Source organism: Cheilinus undulatus, linkage group 2 (assembly GCF_018320785.1).
Source record: "Cheilinus undulatus linkage group 2, ASM1832078v1, whole genome shotgun sequence".
NCBI lineage: Eukaryota > Metazoa > Chordata > Actinopteri > Labriformes > Labridae > Cheilinus > Cheilinus undulatus.
Window position 1 is genome coordinate 17,687,471 of NC_054866.1, and position 25,209 is coordinate 17,712,679.

At 39.4% G+C, this 25,209-nt stretch overlaps 1 protein-coding gene across 19 annotated transcripts in view; it reads left to right on the forward strand.

Annotated features, from left to right (window-relative positions):
* The window catches only part of phldb1b (pleckstrin homology-like domain, family B, member 1b), a 152,785-nt gene that overhangs the window by 69,410 nt on the left and 58,166 nt on the right, over positions 1–25,209 (forward strand). For all 19 annotated transcript variants that reach the window (XM_041799904.1, XM_041799859.1, XM_041799882.1 and 16 more), the window contains 2 exons: positions 2,379–2,504; positions 16,953–18,442. In XM_041799904.1, coding sequence (XP_041655838.1) covers positions 2,379–2,504; positions 16,953–18,442 — 1,616 coding nt within the window. The remainder of the gene's footprint in view (positions 1–2,378; positions 2,505–16,952; positions 18,443–25,209) is intronic.

Genomic DNA, 25,209 nt, shown 5'->3' on the forward strand with positions numbered 1-25,209 from the left:
ACTTTCTTACATTCAGAATTTAGTCACATGCATATCTCAGTGTTTTCACATGTTTACAGCAACCATATTCCAACATATGTAGAGTGTTAAGACAAAAACTTTTGATTTCACTTTACAGGGTCTTTAATATTGTATCTTAATATTGAGTATCTACAGATTCCGTGTCACAATCCAATACTGATAGTTTTCCTAGATTAGAGTGAAGTCAATGACTTTTGTTTACAGAAACAACTTAAGTAAAAAGAATGACTACTTGATGTCTCAAGCTTATTCTATTGAACTTAGTACAGCTAACATTGTTGTAAAGTACTTAAAATCACATTTCTTCTCAGAATGATAAAAAGCTGTTTCACTTTAATAATTAGTGAAAGAATGCATTCATATTCACACAGTGCAGTGTTTGAATTAAATCAGACACTGTGAAATCATTAGAAGGCAGATGTGTGGTGGCACGGTCAAGACTCATCTAGAGTGTGTGTTTGAAGGATTTTAAGATGAAGAATTGTTTGAAACTGCCCTCATGTCTGCAGTCTCCCACGTTTCAGCAACCATTTATGATCTGAAAATCCTTTAGCGTGGCCAGCCTTAGGGTACATTTCTGTGACTTTAAATCACCAAACTACAGCTTTTTCTACACCCCTGCTCTTCAGGCTCTAAAAATCATATATTTAAAAACATGATGTAAAAGGTTTGTCAAAAATGTGTCAGATAGTCTTCATCTTACCAAACATCAGCTGGGATGGGCTTGAGAATTTGAAGGTATATATAATAGAAACTAGCGCTGAATGGTTTTGGAAAATAACCCAATTGCGATTTTTTTACCCCCAATATTGCGGTTGCGATTTCATATGCGATTATTCCTCAACTTTCTTTTATTCCTAAACAAGGACTGAACAATTCTATAAAAATACTGAATTCTGATTATTTTGACTTGTATTGCAAATTGGATATTAATTGTTGCATTGACGGGTTTGTTTCACTCAAATTTAAAAAGGAAAAAATTTTCAAAAAATAATAAAGTAGGTTTTAGGTAGTAGGTAGTCTATTCTTTAAAAAATAGCACTTGAATGATTGAATGATATGTCATGCATAACATCTCTTCTGCAAAAAAAGTTTAAAACTGGTATTTTGACACAAATTTCAGGTGAAAGAAATATTGCACTTCTGATTTGAAAATTGCAGCAGGCCACATTGTGATTTAAACTAATTTTCGAATTGCCCAGCCCTAATAGAAACACTATGTTAAGGTGTTTTAGAAATGTTATTATATTCATATTGATATAAAAGCTAAAATAGAAAACAAAGCTGTCTGAAAGGCTTTGTCACAGCTCCTGTCTTACTTAGGCTATTTTTCATTTTTCACCCCTCAGTTGTGTCCTTCCCTGCAGCTCCAGATTAAACTGGATGGTTTCTTTCCAGCCTGGCAGTGTGTATCTCCAAAACAAAAGCTTGTCTGGCTTTGATACACAACGTCACAGCTTGTTGTGTAATGGAGAACTTTCCATATATACACCTTAGTCATAGAGTTCTCGCCTGATGACAGACACAGGATCTTATCTCCGCTCAGGCTGGAAGATCTGTCCCTCGTAATCTCAGCAGGACAATGGTTCAATATTGAGAAAGCAATAAACACCAGATTGCTTATCTGTTACCTGGCTTGTGGCACAGAAAGGGGCTGAATTAGCAACGTCCATGATGTGCTTTGACATTTCAAACCAGGATGATAAGTGGATGTGACTGATAGCACCATGGAGACGCAGTGTTTGGATCACCTCAGACATATAAAGAGTTATGGGCTCTATTTGACGGCTAAATTTACCCACATGAACATCTAACAAACTGAAGATTAAAGTGCGCCATATTTTTGTTTACTGTGCAGATTAAATACTAGCAAAAAAAGCTTTTTAGAGCATCTTATCTCTGTAATGAGATGTGCTTCCTGTAAAGGATGTGAGGGCAAGGCACGTTAGATGGTTTGATATCCAAACCTGTGGGATTTCATTCAGGGAAACAAGACAGACTTTTGATGTAGAGGGCATTTTATAAATTAAATTTTAATTAACACTTCAGATGAAGCCTCCTGCCTCCTAGTATGAAAAAAGAAACTGGATCTTGAAATGCAAATGTGTGTTTTTGTGGAAATTATAAATATTCCATGACAGTAAAAGGATTTTCTTCATCTTTGTTTATCAGCTGAGAATGTCACTCTTTTTACTTTTTTAGTGAAGTAGGCTGAAAGAGCATATTTAACTATTTTAGAATGGATACTGGGCAAATTTAACTAGTGCACCACCAATGAATCTCATAAATGTGCTTAACTTCTTCAATGTCTGTGTTCCACAAAGCTCATTAACACATTTTTTCGGTCTGTTTTCCAGGCTGCATGCTGTGTTTTGGCCAGTCAGCCTTCTTTCGCTTTAACCACCCTGAAGAAGCCATCAGGATGAAGAGCATGATGCCGCATGGAGGAAGCATCTCCACCGGGGACTACAGACTTTGTGCAGGTAATGTCAGATGTGTTTAGTGTTGTTATTGTATTTTCAGCTTTTTTTCACACAGCAGTGAAACCCTGAACACCACATCAGGATTTTTCTCTGCCACAAATGTGGCTTCAGTGTGAATAAAAACACTCTGACCTTTTGTTCCATGAATAGTAAAAACCCCCAAAAAGACTATTTCCCCTCTAGAGTTACAGCTACACCTCAGTTTGTGTGAATGAAAGGGCTGGATTGTTACAGACCAGTAGTGAGGTGAAACAGCAGGTCGTCTGTTTTACAGGTGGATGTTTACACAGCAGTAAATCCACGACATTCTTGCCTCTTTTTACTGCCTGGCAGGGGTAGAGGACTGTTGTGGTAAACCTAGAACAGTGTATTATTGTGATGTACAATACTGGGCTGTAAAATTATCTGATTGTCTTGGTGTCTTTTATTTTCTTCCTAATCTTGCTTTATAGTCTTTAGCTATTTTAACTATAGTGTTGCCAACCCACCAAAAGTATGCTTAAATTTATGGCTTGTTAACTTTGACAAAGGAAAACTTTGTGGAAGAATTGACGTTTAAGGCAACAGAATGCAGGGCTGTATCTGGACATTTTTGCCCTGGGTATTCCTGACTCATACAGGGGGTCGCTTCAAAGTACCGGAAAAAAAAACCTTGATGAAGCATCAAATTTGACATCAATTCAAGACAAATAACATATTCTCAAGTTTTGAGTAGAGATGTTTTAAATGAGGAAATCTGTCACCGAAAAAGGTTAAACTAAATGAACAAAAGTGTTCAGCCACTTGACCACTACTTCAACAGGTACTGTAATGATATTTTATTCAAATTAGGGCTTTCAAATTGACGCGTTAATGGGGATTAATCCATCATCATGATTAATCTGATTAAAAATTGTATTTTATTTTATTTATTTATTTATTTTTTCTAATTTATTGAGTGATGCCAAAAAAAAAGAACATAACAAGTGAGGGACAACATATTTGCAATTTAAACAATACAAACAGTTTAAACTGATTAAGAATTTTAACACAATTAACCCATCTACAAAATGATTCAAAATCCCTGAAACCTTTCTGGCAATGCATTTCGGGCAGTTTGTCCAAGTAGGGTTACCGTCGAGCATGCCGCCGCGCATGTGCAAATGGGCCGTTGATCCAGTAGTGACCAACCAACTCGATATGGAAGACACTAAACAGCACGTTGGCTCTCTCAATGGGAAATTTGAGTACAAAAAAACAAGACGGAACAGTTGACTGACATAAACTATTATGCACATTCTGCAGGAAAGAGTTTTTTTTTTTTTCACCGAAGCACTTCCAGCTTAAAATACCACATTAACGCGAAGCATACGTTCATTGGGGATTCTGCTAGTACTTTGGCTAATGCGTCGCCAAGCTTGCAACAAACCACCCTCATGGAACGCCGGGGTCTCAGTAAGATTAAAATAGATTAAAAATGAATGATTTTTAATCATGATTAATTGAAATTAATCCACAGCAACCCTGTGATTAATCTGATTAAAAATTTTAATTGTTTGACAGCACTAATTAAAATACATAAATAGAGTTGGGCCCTCTGCAGCTATAACAGTTTCCACTCTTCTACGAAGGCTTTCCACAAGATTTTGGAGTGTTTTTAAGGTGAATTTGTGCCCATTCATTCTGTAGAGCAATGTTGAGGAGAGGTTTTAATATTGGACAAGAAGGCCTACCTCAGAGTTTCCATACTAAGGTGCTCCGTTGGGTTGAGGTCAGGGCTCTGTTCAGGTCAGTCAAGTTCTTCCAAACCAGACTCATCAAACCATGTCTTAATAGTCCTTGCTTTGTGCACTGGGGCACAACCATGTTGGGAAAAAAAAGGGCCTCCCCCAAAGTGTTGCCACAGAGTTGGAAGCGTTGTCCATAATGTCCATAAAGATTGATCTTCACTGGAGATAAGGGACCTAGCCTCTGCATTGTGCCAAACTGCACAGTTGGCACAATGCAGTCAGGCAGGTAACGTTTTCCCGCCATCCGCCAAAACCAGAATTGCCCATCTGACTGCAAAACTGAGAATCGCAATTTGTCACTCCACAGAACACATTTCCACTGCTCCACAGTCCAGCGTCGCACCACTTCATCTGACGCTTGGCATTGTACTGGGTGATGTGAGGCTTGCATGTAGATGCTTGGCCATGGAAATCCACTCCATGAAGCTCCTGCTGCACAGGTTTTGTGCTTACATTAATGCCAGTGGGGGTTCAGAACTCTTCAGTTATCAAATCAGAAGAGTGTTGTCAACTCTTACACACAATGTACCTTTGCAGTCATTGACCCCGCTCTGTGATTTTACATGGTCTTCTGCTTTGTGGCTGACTGGCTGTTGTACCTAAACACTTCGGTTTCTATTAATATCACTTACAGTTGAATGTGGAATATCCAGCAGGGAAGAAATTTCATGAACCGTCTTATTGCAAAGGTGGCATCCATCACAGTACCACACCTGAAGTCACTGAGCTCTTCAGAACGACCTTTTTTGTATCAAAAATGTTTGCAAATGGAGACTGCAAGGCTAGGTGTCCTTGTAGTGTATGTTAAGTAATGTCTACATTGGTTTCATTTTTTAGCTCCAGAGTTTGCTGCTTGGTCGCAACATTGCAGCAAAAAGTTGTTCCCACCTCTAAACAGGTAAACGGTCAATCATAGTTTGTTTGCCACCCATGCTGGAATGCTTATATATCACCATAACAACATGAAATAAAAGAATACAGTCTCTTTATTCCTGTTTACAGCTCAATTACAGACTTTTGTTGACGGTAGCAGCCTTTAAAATGCAGCACCCGTTGAACCCTGCAGCCTGAATAGGGCCCAGCTGGGACCTGGTGCTGGAGTTCACACCATGCATGTTTTATGAGCATCTCATTCCTCTGCGTCTCCAGGCAAAGTTTTCAGCTGCTTGTGTACGTGTGAGTTTATATGTGTGTGTTCTGCTCCTGGCAACCACACAACTGTAAGCGTACCTCTTCTTGGCTGTCTCTACGACCATGAATGTGTCATAGCATCTTGTTATTTCCCTCCTCTTACTGTTGACGCTGGTCTGCCTACTTTGCCTGCCCGCCTCTGAGGGATAAGTTTAGCACACGGGCACGCTGGCTACTGTTGACTTCCTGATCCAGTAATGAAAGCTTTCCGTTGTTTAGAAACATGCCATTTTCCTCAATTATGCATTCCTGGGTTGAATTCAAATAAAACCTCATTATACCACTCCCATGATAATCTGTGTGTTTCTATCAGCTCGGAAACACTTTACATTACATTTGTTATCTGTTTATGCATTCAAAGCCTGGAGCTATCATGAAGGGGAAACCCAGCAATTGACCTACTTCTTTTTAATGAGGGTACACATTTTGGACATGTTCCCCTAAATAAAGCAATAGTATCTTTTATACATCATGGCAGATATTTGCTGAAATATTATGTTCTAACTGTATTTTGTTTTAAGAAAATAAAATCTAATTACCCTCTTGAGTTGGCTGAGCTAAGAGTTGCATTTTTCAAGTGTGAGTCTCTAACTATTACCAGAGTTTGGGCTGAATTATATTCAATTATTCTCTCCTGACAGTCAGAGGAGAGGTGTTGGACCTTGGTGTGGGGGTCTTACAGTCCAGAATTAAACCAGAAAGGTTTGCACACTCTCTCAGGCCACTAATCAGCCCAGTCTGATTCGATTTGGTTTGATTCTGAGAAAGTCGAAACTGAGAAACAAGGGGGATGGAGGCGCGACTTAAAAGTTGTCTTTGATTTTATCTATAAGAGACGAAATCTCAGGCCAGACAATTAGTTGGGGGAAGGAATATTTAAACAAGTTTTCACTGACAGATACATCTATGCTCTTCTCTACTTTTAATCTCGCTGGTTTTATTGATCATGGTAACAGTAAAAAAATATATTTAATTAAATTTGCTGAAGAAGCACAAATTAAAGCCGTTTTAACAATCAGAAGAGATTTGGATAGACGGTGACAGAGTTTTCTGTGTCTGCTATGCTTGAGGAAAGTAATGAGCTAAAGATAATAATAAGAAAAGGTAAAACAAAATACATACATTTTCCTTTCTTCAAAAACCAATGGATGATAGTTATATCTCTGCTCTGAAGGAGAGGTGTTTTTATCTCAGTTTAGTAAATACTGAGGGGTTAATAACCCTGAACCACTGACATCAGTAACTTCACCTGATTGAATGTTGATTGTTTCTTCTATAATCAAGACAAATATTCTACCTCTGATGACTGAAATTTCTGTTAAAAATCCTGAAATATTCTGGAGCAATGATGATGACAGGATGGAATGGTTGTTTACTTTTAATATTTATAAGTTAGCCCCTTTTGTTGCAAAAGCCTGGAAGAAGCGTCAGGATGGTTTGTTTAACTAGTCTACTATATTATTATTGCGCATCTACTAGAGCCCAACCGATTGATCAGCAGGCCGATAAATTGGGCCGATTATAGCATATCACATTAATCAACATCGGCCAATATGTTATCCCTTAGTGCTCATGTGGCATGGATACTTGTGGCAGGCACATTCCTTTAAAAATCACTGTCAGTCGTTGACGGCACCAACATTTTCTAGTGAGCCTGGAACTTGGCTGACTTTCTGGAGTCTCTGAGGACAGTGTTGTCCTATACAACAAGACGTGACACAGTTTATAAAAACATTGATCAATTTTGAAACATTGATAACTTTTGAACCCTAAGTCATAGAAACTTACTCTTTTTTTCCTCTGAAAGCTGACCATTTTGCCTAGGGTTTACTACTATTGATGTCTCTGTAGCTCTAAAGGACGCTGTTGTAGTGAGCCCGGAACTTTGGTGACTTTTCAGGGTCTTTGGAGATTAAATCCACATTGTTACATCCGATAATAAGCGTCTTTTTAATCCATTTTCAATCCATTTTCGATCATGTACTTTGACTTTCTTCACTGGGCGGCCATATTTGTTTGACATGCAAAGCATTGTGGGAGTCGTAGTTGACCAGTTGCATCTCTACTGCTTAGAGGAGTAGATGAAGGAGTAGAGAATAAACAATGATAAATGCAACTGTTAATTCCCATGTCCACCATTATCTAATATAAGACTATTATACAGCGTTTTAACGTTGTATAAGTTGCATCTTTGTGAAATAAACAAAGATGATATAAAAATAAGAACTTGTGTTCATATACAGTATATATCCTGTGTATATCAATGTTCTTATTTCATATATTGGCTGATACATCGGATATATATTGGATATCAGTATTGGCATTGGCCCCAAAAATCCCTTATCGGTCAGGCTCTAGCATCTACTTTTGGTTTCTGGTCTAATTGTAAAGATAGTGGTGTCTTGTAAGCCTATTTGGGCTGGACATATTGTTTATGCATGACACAATAATAAAATTTAATCAATCAGTCAAAAAAATCTATTTTTTGTGGATTATAAAGTTAGGCTTTTTAAGCACCAGCATACAACACATACCATATTTATATAAGCAGCAGGCTGCAGTGTCAGTGTCAAAAAGAAACGCAACTATTGATCAGCTAAACTTGTATCATCAATACCTTGAATCAACCTAAATGTGTTCACTTCTGCAGTTATAATCTACGTTCATTTCGAAACAGGCCTTCCTGTACAATAAATGTCCAAATATCTTAATAATTATGAGTAACTTTTTCAGATACTTCAGGCTAAAATGTCAAACATTTGTCTGTCTTAGAATTTTAGATAAAAAATTGAGCTTTCTTTTGTCTTTTTGTACATTTTAATGTGTTTGAGTAGTCAACTGTTTGCCAAAATAAGCAATTTGAAGGCATGATTTTGGTCACTAGGCTATTTTCATTCACAGTTTTCTGATATTTTATAGACTGAAAACATTAATTAAACTATTGGAAGAATTATCAGTAGATTATTCAAAACCAAATGTAATGAAACCTTGCAGTACTGCTGTGTCATTGTGATGCGAGTCACATTCACTGTTCTGTTCAGTTCTTAATTTCGGGGTTGGTCCACTGACCAGCTGTCTTCAGCCAGCACTCTGTCAGCTCACTCCTCTTCACCGATTGGATATTTCCTGTTCCTCTCTGCCCGGCCAGCAGACGGCTTTGTGGCTCCGAGCTGCTAACTCAAAGCAGCCGCTGGCTGGAGTTACAGTATCTTTTTCAGAGACTATTTATAAAGCTCTGGTTCCATTCTGCTGTCTGCCACCTCTGCACCCTCCCTCTCTCTGTGTGGGCTTCCCCTCCTGGTCCCATCCTGCACCCACCGACCCACTGTCCTCTGTGCTCAATGAAAGGCCTTTATCTGCCTGTGATTTGGCTGCTCTGTCCATCACTGGCTGTCTGACAGTCTGTAAAAAGCCAAACCATTTGCAGGGCTGAGTGCTTAGGATACAGTTGTTATCTTGGTTGCAGCTTGACAGCACCACATGTTGATTCTCTGATGATCAAAATGTTTAATATCATTTAACGATCAAACTAAGCTTCCACCAATACAGAGAAATCTTTTAACCATTGTACACAGTCAGCACCTTTTTTCTTTCCATGTCTATGCTATTAAAAACCCACATTTCCATTCCTGTGGAAAAGCCCTTTCCCCCTTTAATATCACATCAATGAGGCCTTCAGTCAGCAGGGCTCCAGATTCATCTTTTCACCCCACAATCCCGCAACCATCACAGCAAACAATGTTAACTGTCCTCAAACCAATCTGTTGTTTCTTCTGCATATAATATCCAACTATGACATTGTTTGTGACATAACAGAAACACTATGAAAGTACTGAGGAATTCAGAGTCAGACTATACTTGAGTTTAAAACTATTTATTTAAATGTAGAAAAACAGAAGATAAAACAACAGCTCCTGTGTGCTCCCAGTGCAGGGGTTTAAGTCTATGAGGTGGGTGAGTCAGGGTCCTGCCTGTCCTAGCAGATTATAAAATGCAAAGATTTGATTGGTCTTTGTGCATTGATTAATCAGCACAGCCTCAGTTGACATGCATATTATCAGTAAACCACAGCCTTTAGCAGAAATAACGACCATGTTGCTCTTGTGAACAGACCTAGTCACAAAAAGCTACGTAAAAACAGTCAGTATCCATTAAAATGAAGCCACAAAATAATTCCCAACGCATAAAGCCACAAATACTCAGCCATTTGTTTAGTTTTTCACTCCTCAGTCAAGTCTAAAAACTCACAAAATCCACATAAAAGTGACAATAAGAACGACAGACCATGAAATTAACTGCTTTGACTCTTTAAAATTGCGGTGAAATCTCGCAGTGGTTCACATCACCCCGGAAAGGGAGAGCTACGTCAAGTTAGCTCACGCACTGGAAGTTAACAGGACTGGCTATCAAAATTAAATAAGATTTACATTCAGTGTATGAAAAATGATCAAAACACATCTACTAAAACATAGCAGTTGGGTTATATCCTGAATGTATGCATTTTATATCATTGTTTTGACGTTTTTATGATTTGAATTTAGCAAGCAGCGGCTTTCTCTCAGGGGTTAAAGTTAAATGAGTTTTTTATTCTGAAAGTCTTGACCGGAAAAGCACAGTTATAGTTGCACTAACTTGACACCAGTGGTATGGTAGGCAGCAGCGGTGCCTAGCACCCCAACCCCCGGCTGAAATATCACCTCGGCGGTGAATCTCCATATCTCCCTTGGTTTGTGAGGAGCCAGGCGCTGGAGGGCTCCGTCACACCCGGTCGGTAGCCGGTGTCCGAAGGATGTGGGCTCCAGTGTATGACACATAGCAGGTGAAACTGACCGGGTCGCAGTTTTATTCCTTCATGTGAGTAACATCTGCTGCTGAACGCCTGGGCTTTGGGCGAGAAGTGTCACACGCCAAACCCCATTTGAAAAAACGTCGTTTTAAAGATGTTTTGCATTTTTTGTGAAATTGGATAAGTGGAGGCGTTTATTAAATACTTGACACGATTTGTCGTAATGTAGTTTCACATTCCGCCAAAAAATACTCAACAAATAAGCCACATATATGTAGAAATGACACATTTTTGTGCTTTCAGTCGTGAGTATCAGCTCTGAGATGAGAGGAAATTTAGGCAATGACAGATGGACCGAGCTTATGTTTAAGCAACAAGACCTTATTGACGCTTGAATCGATGCCGAATAGAAAACTCCACACGTGCAATTAAATGACTGAGGTCGTATCATGTCATTGAAGCAGATTTACCGGCAGCCAAGTCAACACTAAATAGCTAGATTTTTAACTGAAGTTTGGCATAGCGTATCCAAGGCTAGGGGATAGTCTTCATCCAATGACATCATTGCATGGGCTTTCTCTCAGCAAACGGGTGCTTTTATTTTTGTCACCCCACCCCCCTCGATTTTGACTCTGCACATCGCAATCAAACTGGTGTGCTTCTATGGAGATACGATGTGACATTGACTTTAAGGAGGTGCTATAAGGATATCATGCATTATAGTGACGGTTTGGAGGCTTACACGCATGGAAATGGTTCAAGATTTGATTGTGGCCAGACTGTCATGAAGGCAGAGTCTTTACAGGGGAGCAGGCAGGAAGCTGCTCCCATCTCTGTTGAACAAGCTAATGCATTATTTGTGAAGCTTCTATATTTTAGTGCAGTTTTGCTAGTGGGACATCTCTCCGACAACATCCTTCAGTTATTTTTCATGACCCCTAATGTTATTACATCACCCATGTACATTACAGCTCCATTTCTCTGTTGTTTTCAATTTCCTCTCAAAGATGATGATGCCTCCTTGTTTCCATTCAGACACAAACTCCATTTAAACAGGTTTAATTCAGCATTTGTAGCCTCTGATCTATGCTCTGATCCCTGCCTCAGGGCCATGCTGGTGACTCTCCCACGTGGCCCAGTGTTTCGGTTGTAATAATCTACTATGCTGCTGACAGTAGAGAGAGACGGTTAGGATTAGATTACCAGGCTTGTGTCCTCTGTTGCTTTCGGGCCACACAGTAATTGGGTTATGTAGGCACATTTTCTCCTGATCCCTATCCAAAGCATAGGCCTGCTTGTCTCTCTGTTCATCTCCTCGGCTGTATCCTTCCTTGTAGGGCTGGGTGATATGGCCTACAAAATAAAATTGTCTTTTTTTTTTTTTTTTTCACCAAAGTCAAATGTAATATTTGACTTTTTTTCCTTCTAAAAAATTCTTGCATTTTATCCAGGAATACACTTTTTTTCCTGGTATGTTATTGGTAGCAGCAGATGTTAGCTTAAAAGGTGAATCATCAGTACCAGTGGATATGGAAATTTCTGCTGATATTTACAGCAGATATTTTGGCAATTAAAAAATCTGGAAATATTGGCAGAACTACTTTATGCAGTCTTTTTCTCTATTCACCATCATTTCTTAAACTTTAAAGTGTGTATTAAGGGCTGAAAATTGTTAATATGTTCATCCTTAGACTTTAGATTGTGTGTTTTAAGGACTGAAGTTTTAAGTCTTAATATCACTATCGATATCAGTATTGGATTAAATTATTTTGTATAGATATCTGCAAAAATCCATGATTGTGCATCCTTTATTTTATAAATGTAATGAGCCAATGGAATTTACCTTTTGTTGGTTGTAAACTTGTAAACTCTGTAAAAGTGCACAATGTAGTTCCAAGGGCGGGGTGTTGATATTATTAACAGGGTATAACTCAGGGTATAAATTCTTTACATAGGGAGATTTTTTAATGAAGGGGAATATTTTGGGACACTTAGACATTTTACATTTCTGTCTGGTTATGAAACAGATTGAAATTAACATCGATTTGTCTGTGTGACCAATAAATCAAACAAGATCATCTGGGAAATATTGTTACCTCCGCCAAGGAGGTTACGTGATCGGGTGGGTTTGTTTGTTTGTTCGTTTGTTTGTTAGCAACATAACTCAAAAAAGTCATGGACAGATTTTGCTGAAATTTTCAGGAAATGTCAGAAGTGGCATAAGGAAGAACTGATTAGATTTTGGGACAGCTCCAGATCACATCTGGATCCAGGAATTTTTTAAAGGATTCTTTACTATTGGGAGATAGGGCGGAGATGGCGGACATGAGTAACTTATTCAAAGTTTTGGAGTTTGTAGAGTTTGAAAGACACACCCCGGTTGAGGAGACGAGTCGGAGTGAACAGAGAGAAAGACAGTGAATTGTAGCGAGAATACTCACAATGCTGGGAGGAATAGAGGAATATTCACCCTCAACCACAATATGACTTTCAGTCGTCCGGTGAGACCATTGCTGCTTCCGCCACGACAGTCCACATGTAGCAAAGCCAATGCTTTGCCTCACCGTGTCTCCATCCCACCGGGGAGGGCGTAATCAGCAAATTAGATTTTCGGAGTCATCGGGATCACCGTCTGGATCCAGGAATGTTTTTAAAGGATTCTTCACTATTGGGAGATAGGGTTGATGGCAGAGGTCTGTGCTCTCTGAGTGCTTTTCTAGTTTATTTTTGTATTTGTACTCAAATGTTTGTCATCAATGCCACTGGGTCAATCTTGGACAAAGAATGTATGGACTTTAAGCCAAGGGAGCATTCAATTTCTGTCAAAATAGTTAGAAGTGAGTGATGTTATTGAAGTGATTGGCTATTATAAGTTAGCAAGTTGTTTAGAATGTTTATTTTTCAGCCTGAGAAAACTGGTAGGTTAAAAGATGAATAATTTTGTTCATAGGGGTTGTCAGAATAAACACAAGCTTCTAACAGTAGCTGTTTTTTGTTGTATTATCAGTCAACTAACCCCTCCACCTTCATTTTTCTCTCTTCTCCAAACTAGCATCATAGATTACCTGTACTCTATGTATATCTAATTTCTGGTTCAGTCAGTCTGATGCTTTCTGTTCACTAAGGCTACATTCATAATGCAGTTAAGAGTTTTAGATTGACTGGAGACATTCTGCTATGCTACTCATTTCCCAATTTTGAGAGTTTACCACCGTCTTCGGAGACATTAGAGTTTGTTGGGCCACAAAGTACATTTACAGAGATGAATAATAGAAAAGAAAATTTAAGTGACTTTTCAGATGCCTTATCAAAAGAAATGGCAGTGGCTTATTAATTGTACTTTGTGACCTCACAGACTTTTTCTGAGTAACCTTAATGTATCTGAAAGCCAAGCATTTGTTCAAATTCCGTGTTATGAAATAGAAATATTGGAAATAAAAGGCAAATATTTGAGTCTCATGCTATGGTTATGCAGGGGTTTTTAGTGAGCCCCAGACTGTTTTCTTTCAAAAATCACAGAAAAATTGGTATCTGATCAACTCCTCAAGTATGTGGAAAAGTATAACATTTTTGACAAATTTTGGTCTGGTTTTCATAAAAAGCATAGCACAGAGTTAGCTTTGCTATGAGTAACCAATGATATTTTAATGCAGGCAGACAATGGCCAATATTCAGTTTGAATTCTTTTAGACTTAACAGCAGCATTTGACACCATTGATCATGCTACCCTGTTGGACAGGTTAAACAAGTGGGTTGGTATATCTGGCACGGCCTTAAACTGGTTTCATTCTTATTTGAATAATAGATATTTCAAAGTCTGTATAGGTCATAATGTTTCTTCCTTGGCTCCTCTGTTATGTGGAGTTCCCCGGGGTTCGGTCCTTGGACCAATCCTGTTCTCCCTCTATATGTTGCCGTTGGGCAGTCTCTTTAGCCAGTTTGAGGATGTGTCTTATTGCTATGCTGATGATACTCAGATTTACTTTTCTGTTAATCCACATTCCCTCAATCATCTCTCCTCTCTCCATAACTGCTTGGCCGCTATCAAAAACTGGATGTCCTTAAATTTCCTCAATCTCAACCCCGACAAATCTGGAATATTTGTGATTGGACCCGATCACTTCACGGCATCAGTTGAACAGTCTATTGGCCCGTATCATGCTAACATTAAATCCATAGCTAAAAACCTTTGAATCACCTTTGATCAACACCTGTCATTTGGACACCATATTACGAAGCTTGTACAGACCTGTTTTTTACATTTACATAACATTGCAAAGATCAGACAAATGCTCTCCCCTTCAGACTTGGAACTTCTCATACACACCTTCATTTTTTCCCGCATTGACTACTGTAATTGTCTATACTCATGCCTGATGCAGTCTTCCATAAACCGCTGCAAAACCAAAATGCTGCAGCCAGACTTCTAACCAGATCCAGCCACTGGTCCCACATCACATCCATTCTTCCATCTCTCCATTGGCTTCCAGTAAAATTCAGAATCAACTACAAAATCCTGTTACTCACATATAAAACACTGCATGGCCTTTCTCCTAGTTACATTTCTGACCTCCTTGTCCCATACATCCCCCCTCGCCTGCTCAGATCATCTAACCTCGGCCTTCTTTACATCCCTTCTTCCAATTTCCAAACTAAAGGTGATCGAGCCTTCTCTGTGCTAGCTTCCACCCTGTGGAATAAACTCCTGCACTCTGTCAGATCAGCAGTCGCTGGAATGTTTCAGGAATTTAAAAACTCACTTGTTTAGACAGGCTTTCTTTTGATCTGTAATTTGAAGCTTCTCCTAATTGTTGTGTATAATTACTATGTTTTGTTTGATTATGTACGATATGATGTGATTTATTTTTGTCCTTGTTGGATTATCAGTTTTATTTATTTTTTTTCCTTTTGTGAAGCACTTTGCGACTGAATGTTTTAAAAGTGCTATATAAATAAAGTTTTACTTACTTACTTTTCAGTACTTGAATTGAGCTGTAGAATACTTAAGTTTGGGAAGGGCTGGTATAGCATGTTAGAAATATCCAAAAACATAGTTGGATGCAAGGCACTTGTGTCAGGGAATACTGCAATGTTCACGCAAAAAGTAAAAAGAAGAATAGATTTTCCACTAGTTTATCAATCCCAAAGGTGATCTTATGTGGATAGATGGTTGGGTTGCCCAAGAAAAGTCTGTGAGTGAAACAGTTCTTTGTCAGGGAATCACCACGTTCTTCACTGCACAGCTGCTCAAGTGCATGCATGTATTTACTCGTAGGATGGGGAGCAGGAGAAAAAGCAAGCTGGTGCACACAACATCCAATGTAGCTCTTTCTGACAAGGCACTTCTGACCAGTCTGGACTGTTAGAAACTGTGCCACTCTTGAGGGAGGTAGTGCAGGAAGTTCAAGAGAAATTTTAGATTTTTATTTATTAAAATCAACCACAAATATGAATGTATCGATAAGTGATCAGTAGGAATGCATAATGTTATTGGTCTGGTATCGGCAGATATTAGCTTACAAAGGCAAATGTCAGTATCGGCAGATATCCAAATTTCTGCCAGTATTTACATCTGGTATTTCGCCTGTGTAATTCAGCATACATTGACTGTAAATTTTGTCCATATATACCAATAAATTAGTGGAGTTTTAGGCTAAACCAACAGACCTATGTCAGTTGAAGTCTTTTTCTTTAATTATCCTCATTCTTTAAACTTTAAAGTGTTTTTTAAGGACTAAAGTTTGTTTACTTGGCCATCCTCAAACCTTAAAGCCTGTCCAAAAGGACTGACATTTCTTGTTCATAAAGCATTTTTAAATACTGGTATCGATATGAGTATTGGCTTAAATTAATCTGTAAATATCGTATATCGGATATCAGCGAAAATTAAGTATTGTGATCAGTAATTGATTCAACCCTCACTCCTACTTCCTTCTTTATCACTAATTTTTTCTTTGCTCCTGTGCTTCTTCCTCTTACACTGCTTCATAGGGATATAAGACATGAAGTTGATTGTTTTTATCATCCATTATTTACTAGTGACAAGGTTATAAATAGATAGTTGATAATATGGAAATGGGTAATTATGCTTGAGGGACTATGGATTTTTTAGTTTCATCACAAAAACGAGAGCTATCGTTTGGTTTGACCCCTCAAATGTGACCTTTTAATTAAGGAAAGAAAGAAAACTTGCTCTCACAAAAACATGTAAAATGTGGTAAAATATCCTGATAATAAAGGCAAAAATACTTCTGTAGACAATATGAAAAGGAACCGATATGGAATAGAAACTTTTAATGGACAAGGGCTTAAAAGTAATCACAATTCTATCATAGCACATAATGTACCAATCTGGCTTCCCAATCACAGGAGACTGAGTTTTTGCTAACCACAAATTGTGTCAGATAGATGCTGTTGTGCAACTGAGATGTCTTGGCCCACACATCACTTTCTTCAGACTTATTAAGAACAAATCTCAGCCCTAAGCAGATCCCTGCAAAACCACACAACATCCTTAAAATACATCTCAAAATATATTTATATAAAAACACATATCAGAAATTGTCTGCCAATAAAGCAATATTTTTGACCTTCCCATATACTGATCTTCAAATCAACACAATGATCAAACTGTATTTTGCGTTTTTTGTATTTTGTTTCTTAAGTCAAACCTTTACAATGATGGTCTTTTTTTGTCTGCAGACACGGAGAGCTTGGTCAATGGGAATCACCAGGCTGGTCCAGCCCAGTCTCCCCCAGCTCATGGAGAAAAGGTCCAGTCTGAGCACAGCGCCATTGTCAGCTCCATTGAGAAGGACCTCCAGGATATCATGGACTCTCTAGTCATGGACGACCCACAGCCGTCCTCCTCAGAGGGCAAAAAGCCTCAAGGAGGACAACCAGTCCCCCACTCCCCCCTCTCCCCCATGGTAAATGGAGGGGGCCGCTATCTTCTCTCCCCTCCAACCAGCCCGGGAGCCATGTCTGTGGGGTCCAGCTATGAGAATACCTCCCCTCCTTTCTCCCCCCTTTCCTCCCCCTCAGCGGCCAGCAGTGGGAGCTTCACCAGCCCCTCTCCGAGTGGACCCCAGGACCAGAGTTCCTCTCTGCCACCAGTGCCTGTCCGCTCATCTAGCTACAACTTCACCACCCAGCCTCCACCCATACCGCAGCCACGGACCATACTGCCCAACTTCAGCGGTGGTGGGTTGAAGGTTCAGGAAAGCCCCCGGCTACAGAGGAAAGTCCTGACAGAGGCTCCTCCGAGCCCCAAGCCAAGCCGCCGAGGATTAAGCCAAGATGGGTCAGAGAGCCCCAGACAAACCCCTCTCCTGTCCTCCAGTGAATCTCTCAGTGGAAGAAACGCCGTGCCAAGTAGTCCCAGGCTCACTCCCAAATTCCCCTCCTGTCCTTCTCCATCCCCTTCCAGTCCCAGGACCAAGACCACCACAGTGCTCCAGGAGAGACCTGCCAGCCCATTCAGGGAGCAGACCGGCCTAGCTGATTGCCTGCTGTCCTCCAGCCCATCCAGGCAGCTGTCCCAGCCCACCAGAGCCTTCCAGCCCCCCCTTGACCCCATCGTCCACATTATCCAAGGGTCCCCGCTCCAACAGCATCCACGGTCTCTTCAGCCCCCTGAGAGCCCTCGCCTGGCCAGGAGGAATCTGGAACTAAACGGCAGCAATGGAGGGGGCAGCAGTATGAGAGAACTGCCTCCTCTTAGCCCCTCCCTGGCACGGAGGGGGGTCCCAGTACTACCAGGTGCTCTCCCAGGGACAATACCCACCTTGAGGACACCTGATAGCCCCTCAGGTTTGAGCAAGTTTGTTCCAGAGAGTCCAAGGCTTAGGCGCAAGTCTGGATCCACATCTGAGGAGCCGATGTGCAGCAGGGGGATCCGGGCCCGCAGCCCCTCGCCAACCTCCATGCTGATGGAGGGTGGGAGCAGTAGTGCAGGGGTCAGAAAGGCTAGCTTTGGGAATGCTTTATCACCTGCTTACAGTCTGGGCTCCTTGCCCGGCTCCTCCCCAGTGTCCAGTCCCAGAACTCACAGGAAGATGTCGGCAGGGAGACCCCAGATGAGGGAGAGGAAGAACAGCATCTCAGAAATCAGTGACAATGAGGACGAACTGCTGGAGTACCACAGGCGGCAGAGAGAGGAGCGGCTCCGAGAGCAGGAGATGGAGAGACTGGTGAGTCAGACCCTCATTTCATCCATCCTTGTATCTGAGCATTTCCAATATTGCGACCATCATTGTTGAGCTTCATAATGTTACATAATGTTAGGGGTTTGCATCTCAAGTGAAAGTCTTATTCAAAGAAAAGCCAAATGATCTTAGGTGGAGTTAACTAACACTTGAGGTAAGTCTCCAGTAAATGACAAAATAAGCTGAGCTGAAAGAGGAGCATAGAAGTAGACAGTCTGGCAGGCATTTTACATTTGGAGGTATACTTAAAAATTTTCAGGGATCACAGTGGGCCCTCTTGATTTACCATTTTATTGATTATATAAATGAATCAATATCATTTGTCTTTTTTGACAAAAAATGCTTTTATGTCAAAGTTAAAACAGATTTCTACAAGATAATGTAAATTAAATTAAAAGGTGTAAGGAGAAATAAATGACTGCATAAATATTCACCCCCTTTAAAGTGACTGACCTAATTCAACAGAGGTCTAGCCAACTGGTGCAAGTAGTCTCACAATTAGGGAAATGGGGATCACCTGAATGCAGTGAATGTGTGTGAAGTGATTGTAGTATAAAGACACCTTTGACTGGAAGGTCCAGTCACTTTATAATCAGTATTCCTTGCTACCATTACACCATGAAGACAAAACAACACTCCAAGCAACTCAGTGAAAATGTTATTGAAAGTCAGGGAATTTATATTAAAAATGTCCAAGGCACTGAACAGCCCCCAAGTTCATTTAAATCCATCATCAAGAAATGGAAGGAATATGGCACATGTGCCATATTGCCCTCCCAACTGAGTGACTATCCAATAAGGAGACTAGTGAAAAAGGCCACGAAGACACCTCTGGCTACTCTGAAAGGGTTACAATCTTCAGCAGCTGAGATGGGAGAGACTCTGCATACAACAAGTGTTGCCCAGGTTCTCCATCATTCAAAGCTTTATGGAGGAGTAGCAAAGAGAAAGCCACCGTTGAAGAAAACTCATCAACTTCGACTGGAGTTCACCAAAAGGAATGTGGGAGACCCCATGGTCAAATGGAAGAAAGTTCTTTGGTCTGATGAGACCAAAATGGTACTTTTTGGCTATCAGACAAGATGCTATGTTTGGTGGACACCAACCACTGCATATCACCACAAACACCCTATCCCCACTGTGAAGCATGGTGGTGGCAGCATCATGCTGTGGGGATGCTTCTTGGCAGCCGGACCTGGAAAGCTTCTAAAGGTAAAGGGTAAAATATTGGAAAATCCTGGAGGGCGATCTCATTAAGTCTGCAAGAGAACTATGACTTGGGAGAGGATTTAATTTCCAGCCGACAATGACTTGAAGCATACAGTGAAAGCTACACAGAAGTGGTTTCAAGACAAATAGGTGAATGCTCTAGAGGTGCTGTGTCAAAGCTCAGATCTCAATCCAATAGAGTATTTGTGGCTGGACTTGAAAAGGGCTGATTATACCCAATCCCAGTGCAAATTGACAGAGTTTTAGCTGATTTGCTACAGATTGCAGTGTCCAGATGTGCGAGCCTGATTAAACCCTATCCACACAGACTCAGTGCTGTGATTGCAGCCAAAGCGGCATCTACTAAATACTAGCTTGAAAGGGGTGAATATTTTTGCAGTCACTTTTTTTACATTACATTCTTTTATTTAATTGACAATAATTTATAGAATATGTTGTCACTTTGACATTAAAGAGGTGCTTTGTCTTTTTTTGTCGAAAAAATATATTGCGCATAATAATTGATTTATAAAAACAATAAAATGGTGAAACATCCAAGGGGGTGGTACTTTTTAAGGCATGTATTAACTAAGGGTTTGTATGCTACTTGTAAAGTTGAACCGAATTTAAAACTCAGTTGTGTAGGAGTCTAGACCACCAATTGAAGGGACCTTTATAGAAGGGGATATTCATGCATGAATTTCTGTTCTCACTGACACCCAATTTTTTATTTTAAGGTGTTTTTATGGCTGCTGATTAGATAGAGTCTTTCTGAAAGAGGAGCCTCCAACAGAGGACACAGTTTATGTTACAGTTAGGGTTAACATTGATAATTAAAATGCAACAAAAATGAATCATAGTCTGATGAATGTAATCTCTTCCCTCTGCACATTTCAGTTCTTTTACCAGCTAAGATTTGTGCACTGAACTCCTGACAGGGATGAGAGGATTTTAAAGAAGTGATTAAATTAGCAGCATCTTGCTGAATTGAGGCACACTGAATATAATGTTACTGATGAGCTTTGGATTATGCTGTACAAGTGACTTGATAAATGCTATCTTCTTAAAATGAGCCTCTTGAAATGAGGCTAATACTGATTCTCTTTAAAAATATAAGCTTTCATGTGTTTAATATTTAGTTTGCCTAAGAATATGTGAGGCAGGAAGATTTTATTGAGGATCTGAAGGAATGTCAGAAACGTGCCTCCAGCTCCTTCTAACCCATCTTAAAGAGCTTCATTAGTTTGATTATCACGAGAACTGAGATGTAAAATTGCAGAAAAAAACTCTTGCTGAGGTTTGCTCTAAGTTTAGCTCATGTGACGTCCTGGACGAGGGAAGAGTGATGATTGCAGTATCTCTGTTTTAGTTTGTCAAAGGAGGAGTAACCCAGCCCTTCTCAGTGAGCTGTCTGTAACTTGGCCCACTAAACTGCTGCTGTCATGCTGTCTCGGGGTACCCAGATGATCCCATAGCAACCGCATTGTTTGTTGTTTCCTAAACTGAGCAGAGCGGCGGGAGGGAGCTGTGTTAGACATCTTGAACTTGTCTGCTGGTCTGAATGAAACTGCTGAGACTAAGTCCTCTAAAAAGGCCTCTTTATGTGTTTGTGCCTGTGTGAGAAGGCGTTAGTTCACCCTGCGTGTAATTACAAACGGGGTGTGTTTTTTTTTTTTTTGTAAGGAGTATGAGGCTGAGTGAAGCAGCTCAGACTTAAATGGACGTGCCCTCTGTCTCTGTGCACCAGGTCCTGCTCTGGGACCTCCTGTAGAGACATGGCAGTTTAACAATATGTCTGTAGAGCCAGATCCAAACAGAGGCTGTGTTTACCCTGAACTGTGAAGTGAACACTAGGGCTGTCAAATGTTCAATACTTTCTGTTGCCTTTTGCATTGTAAATTGTCACAATATCAGTCATTTTAGCCATTGATGATATCAAAGGTATCAAAGATTAATAAAAAAAAAAAAACTTAGTATCTTCATCACATTTTCAAACAAAGCAACTGTGAGTGAAAGAGAGAGAAAGAAATGACAAACGGAAGTAGAATTCCAACGCAAACACAGTTTTCAAGGGCACAACAGCATCTTTATTTCCTAAGGAAACTGGGGTTGTTTTAATATTGACAGCACCATGCTGAAGAGTTAAGCCTTTTTTTTCGATGTTATCCATAAATAGTAAGAACGGTCTGAGAGTATGAGCTCTTAACTTTAAGGTGCAGGTACAGAATGCCCTGAATGAGGAAAAAAAAAAAGGCAGCACATCTTTTGTACTGTGGAGGACTCATCTATGTCACTAGATCTTAAAAGTCAGGATTAATGTAGCACTTATACAAGATAAGGGCAAGACTTCTCAAAATCATTCTTGAGACGTGATTGGACGAACATTCTGTCTGTCAAATTCATTACTGGCCAAGATAGACAAGTGCTGTTGTAGTTTATGAACGCTGGAGCTTATTGGTGGATAAAACTTATGCCGAGACCAGCCGGGAGAAGTGCAAAAAAATCTTGTCTGCCAAGAGAAGCTTTCAGTGTGGCACTTTGCTCTTGTTTTGATAAAGAAACATGGCCTAGTGCTTATAAAACTGACACTATACTACAGCTACATCTGAGCTAATCACTACAGCGATATTGTATATACCGGCTCACAGTAAAACTCATTCATTATCAGAGAGCAATGTCTGACAGCACAAATATCGATACTGGCAACATTTCAGCACCAAAAAACTGCCAACATTTATGTGCATTTGGGAAAGTGTAGAGGTGTTTGTCAGCAACCTTTTGTTGCAGTGGTACTGAAGCAAGTATGAATATCCAGATTTTACTTGGACTGTTTTTATATTTAGAATTATTAGGGATGTTTAGCTGACTTTTTTATCTGGTTAAATTTAATTTTCTATTAAGACTAAGGATGCACAAAAATACCAGCGTGATATCGGTATTTGTGCATTTTTCAAAAAGTCTGAAGTGGGCAGAGTTAGTGCTGAGCTGGGGTTGTACTTACACTTTAAAACGTTTAATATTGGTATTGGCAAATATCGCTATAGTTCTGTAAATATTTAAATCCACATATCTATATAGTTCTGCCGATTTTTAAAGCATTATATAATGTAATTCTGCTGATATTTAAAGCCATAAACCATACAATTCTGCCAATGTGCAATGCCATATACGGTGCAATTCTTCCAATATTTGAATACATATTAAAGCCATATATGATATGATTCAGGCAATATTCAAAGACAAATATTATTATAATTCTTCAGACTGATGTATAAAGCCATATATCAATATAATTCTGCAGATCTGTAAAGCAGTATATCGATGTAATTCCACCTGTCTATAAAGCCATGTAGCGTTTCTATTCTCCTGATGTATAAAGCCATATACAATATATTTCTGCCGATCTTTACTGCAGATATTGGCCGTCCACATTGGCAGTAGAAATAATATTTGGCAGAATGCTCAGATGTACCATAATGTATAGGTGGTTGGCTAGGGGAGTCACCATGAGCTCTGAACATTTTGAATGAGGTCCCAAACATAAAACAACTACCAGACTTAAACATCCCTGCTCCTCTCTCAGTCCTGCTCGACTCAGCCTTTCTAATAAAATCCCAAGCAAAAACAAAGATAAGGATTAACAAACCTCTTAAAAAACACCAAATTTTATTGATTTTTTTAAAAGATTGAATTCATGTAAAAATAAAAAATCAGACCTCTTCAGCCTTTCATAAACTCAGCTTACCTCAACCAGTTAAAGCATGCATCTTTCATTACTTTTTGGAGCTTGTTTGCCACAACAACCTTTGGACTAGAACAACTTGAATACACAGAGAATATTGACATGAGATATTGCAAACATCCCCAGCACAAAGGGTCAAGACCACATTAATGTTAAGTAAATAAAGGCGTACAGGGACACACGTTGTCTGCCTGAGACACAGCTTCTCAACTCCTCTGCAGCCTGGGATGTGATTATGTTTTTCGGAGGCAGAAACTCTTAGCAGCTCTGAGAGGAGGAGGCAGGGCGTGGAGCTGCAGGGCCTGTAATTAGTCACAGTTGACTCACTGCCATGACAGATTTTTCTTGCCCCACAGCGTCTGCATTCAAAGCATTTCACACACAGCCTGCTACTCATTCACACAACTGATTACCTAAAAACAAAGTTGTGTGAACAGTGATGCTCGGAGAAGTTTATTCAGGAAAAAGACTTTTATTGTGAAATCAACAGGGGTACACAGCTCAGAGGCTGCTGGGAGATAACAGTTACACTCCTACACTGAAATACTGAGTTTGAGTGGGAGTTGGTCTGTTCTTGTTGTTTAAATGCAGATTAATTTTACCATAGGGTTCATATAATTATCTGATGCTTCACCTGAAATATCCAGCTTTTCCAGCTTAACAAGAGGGAAATCTATGGTAATGATGAGTAGGTAAGAGACAGGTAAAGACAAATAAGTAGAGAAATAACAATGAGTTTTATTTATTTATGGCTCTCTTATAAATCCATCTTAAACTTATTTTCTTATATGTAGCAATGATGTCAGAAATAACAGTAACATTGTAATTTGCATTGATAACTTATGATGAAGAGTGAACATTCTGTTGTTGGCATGGGCAACTACGATGATAATGAAATAGAGAGGACTGATATTGGTGATTATAGCAGTTGAAGTTGAGACTTTCTGTTATTTGTGATTTATATATTACCTGTGTGGGCAACATGTTCGTCCTTAAGCCAAAAATAATCTTAAAAAACACTTAGAGCCATTACATTAGTGCCAGTTTATCTAAGTGGTAGCTAACAGCTTATCTGAGCTTCATCTGACTGCATCGAAATTATCACAGTGATTTATTATTTGCAATTAATTTTGTTTTTCACAACATTGCATAATCATTGCTTCTCTTTTACTTTTATTGTTTTTTTTTTAATTCATGAAAACTTAATATATAGGCCTAAGGACTAAGTCAGCATTGATCCTGTATGGCACAGAAGGGATTTAAATAGTAGGAGTGATTTAAGATATTTTTAAGCAGTAAAATGTCAGTTTCTTATGTATTTTGTAAGATCAGCAAATACTTGTATTTAAATTTATGATTCACCTCAGAACACATTGCAGTGTTCACCACCATGAGACATAGGAACAGAAATTTGACTAAAAGAAATGATCTTATTTAAGATCCATGAACAAGATATTAACTTTGTCCAGATTTTTCAACTGCAATTTACAGTTTGACTTCTTTGTTTGCCATTAGATGTACTGAAGACTTTGAGGTTTGGATTAAAGGTCGACAGATACTGGTTTTTCAGGCCAAATTTTGATAGTGATAATTAGTAATGCATTTGTTATGACAAACCAAATGTACACAATTTGGCAAAAGTGAAACTGCATGTGTTCCAAAAAAACCCTGAAGAAAAACAAAACAAAAAAGTAATTCATAAAAAGGAGCAAAAACTTTCCAGGAGAATTTTTAGATGACTCAAATAATGAAATGGTAAACGAAAAACGTACTGTAACTGTAATTTTCTCTGAGATTAGAA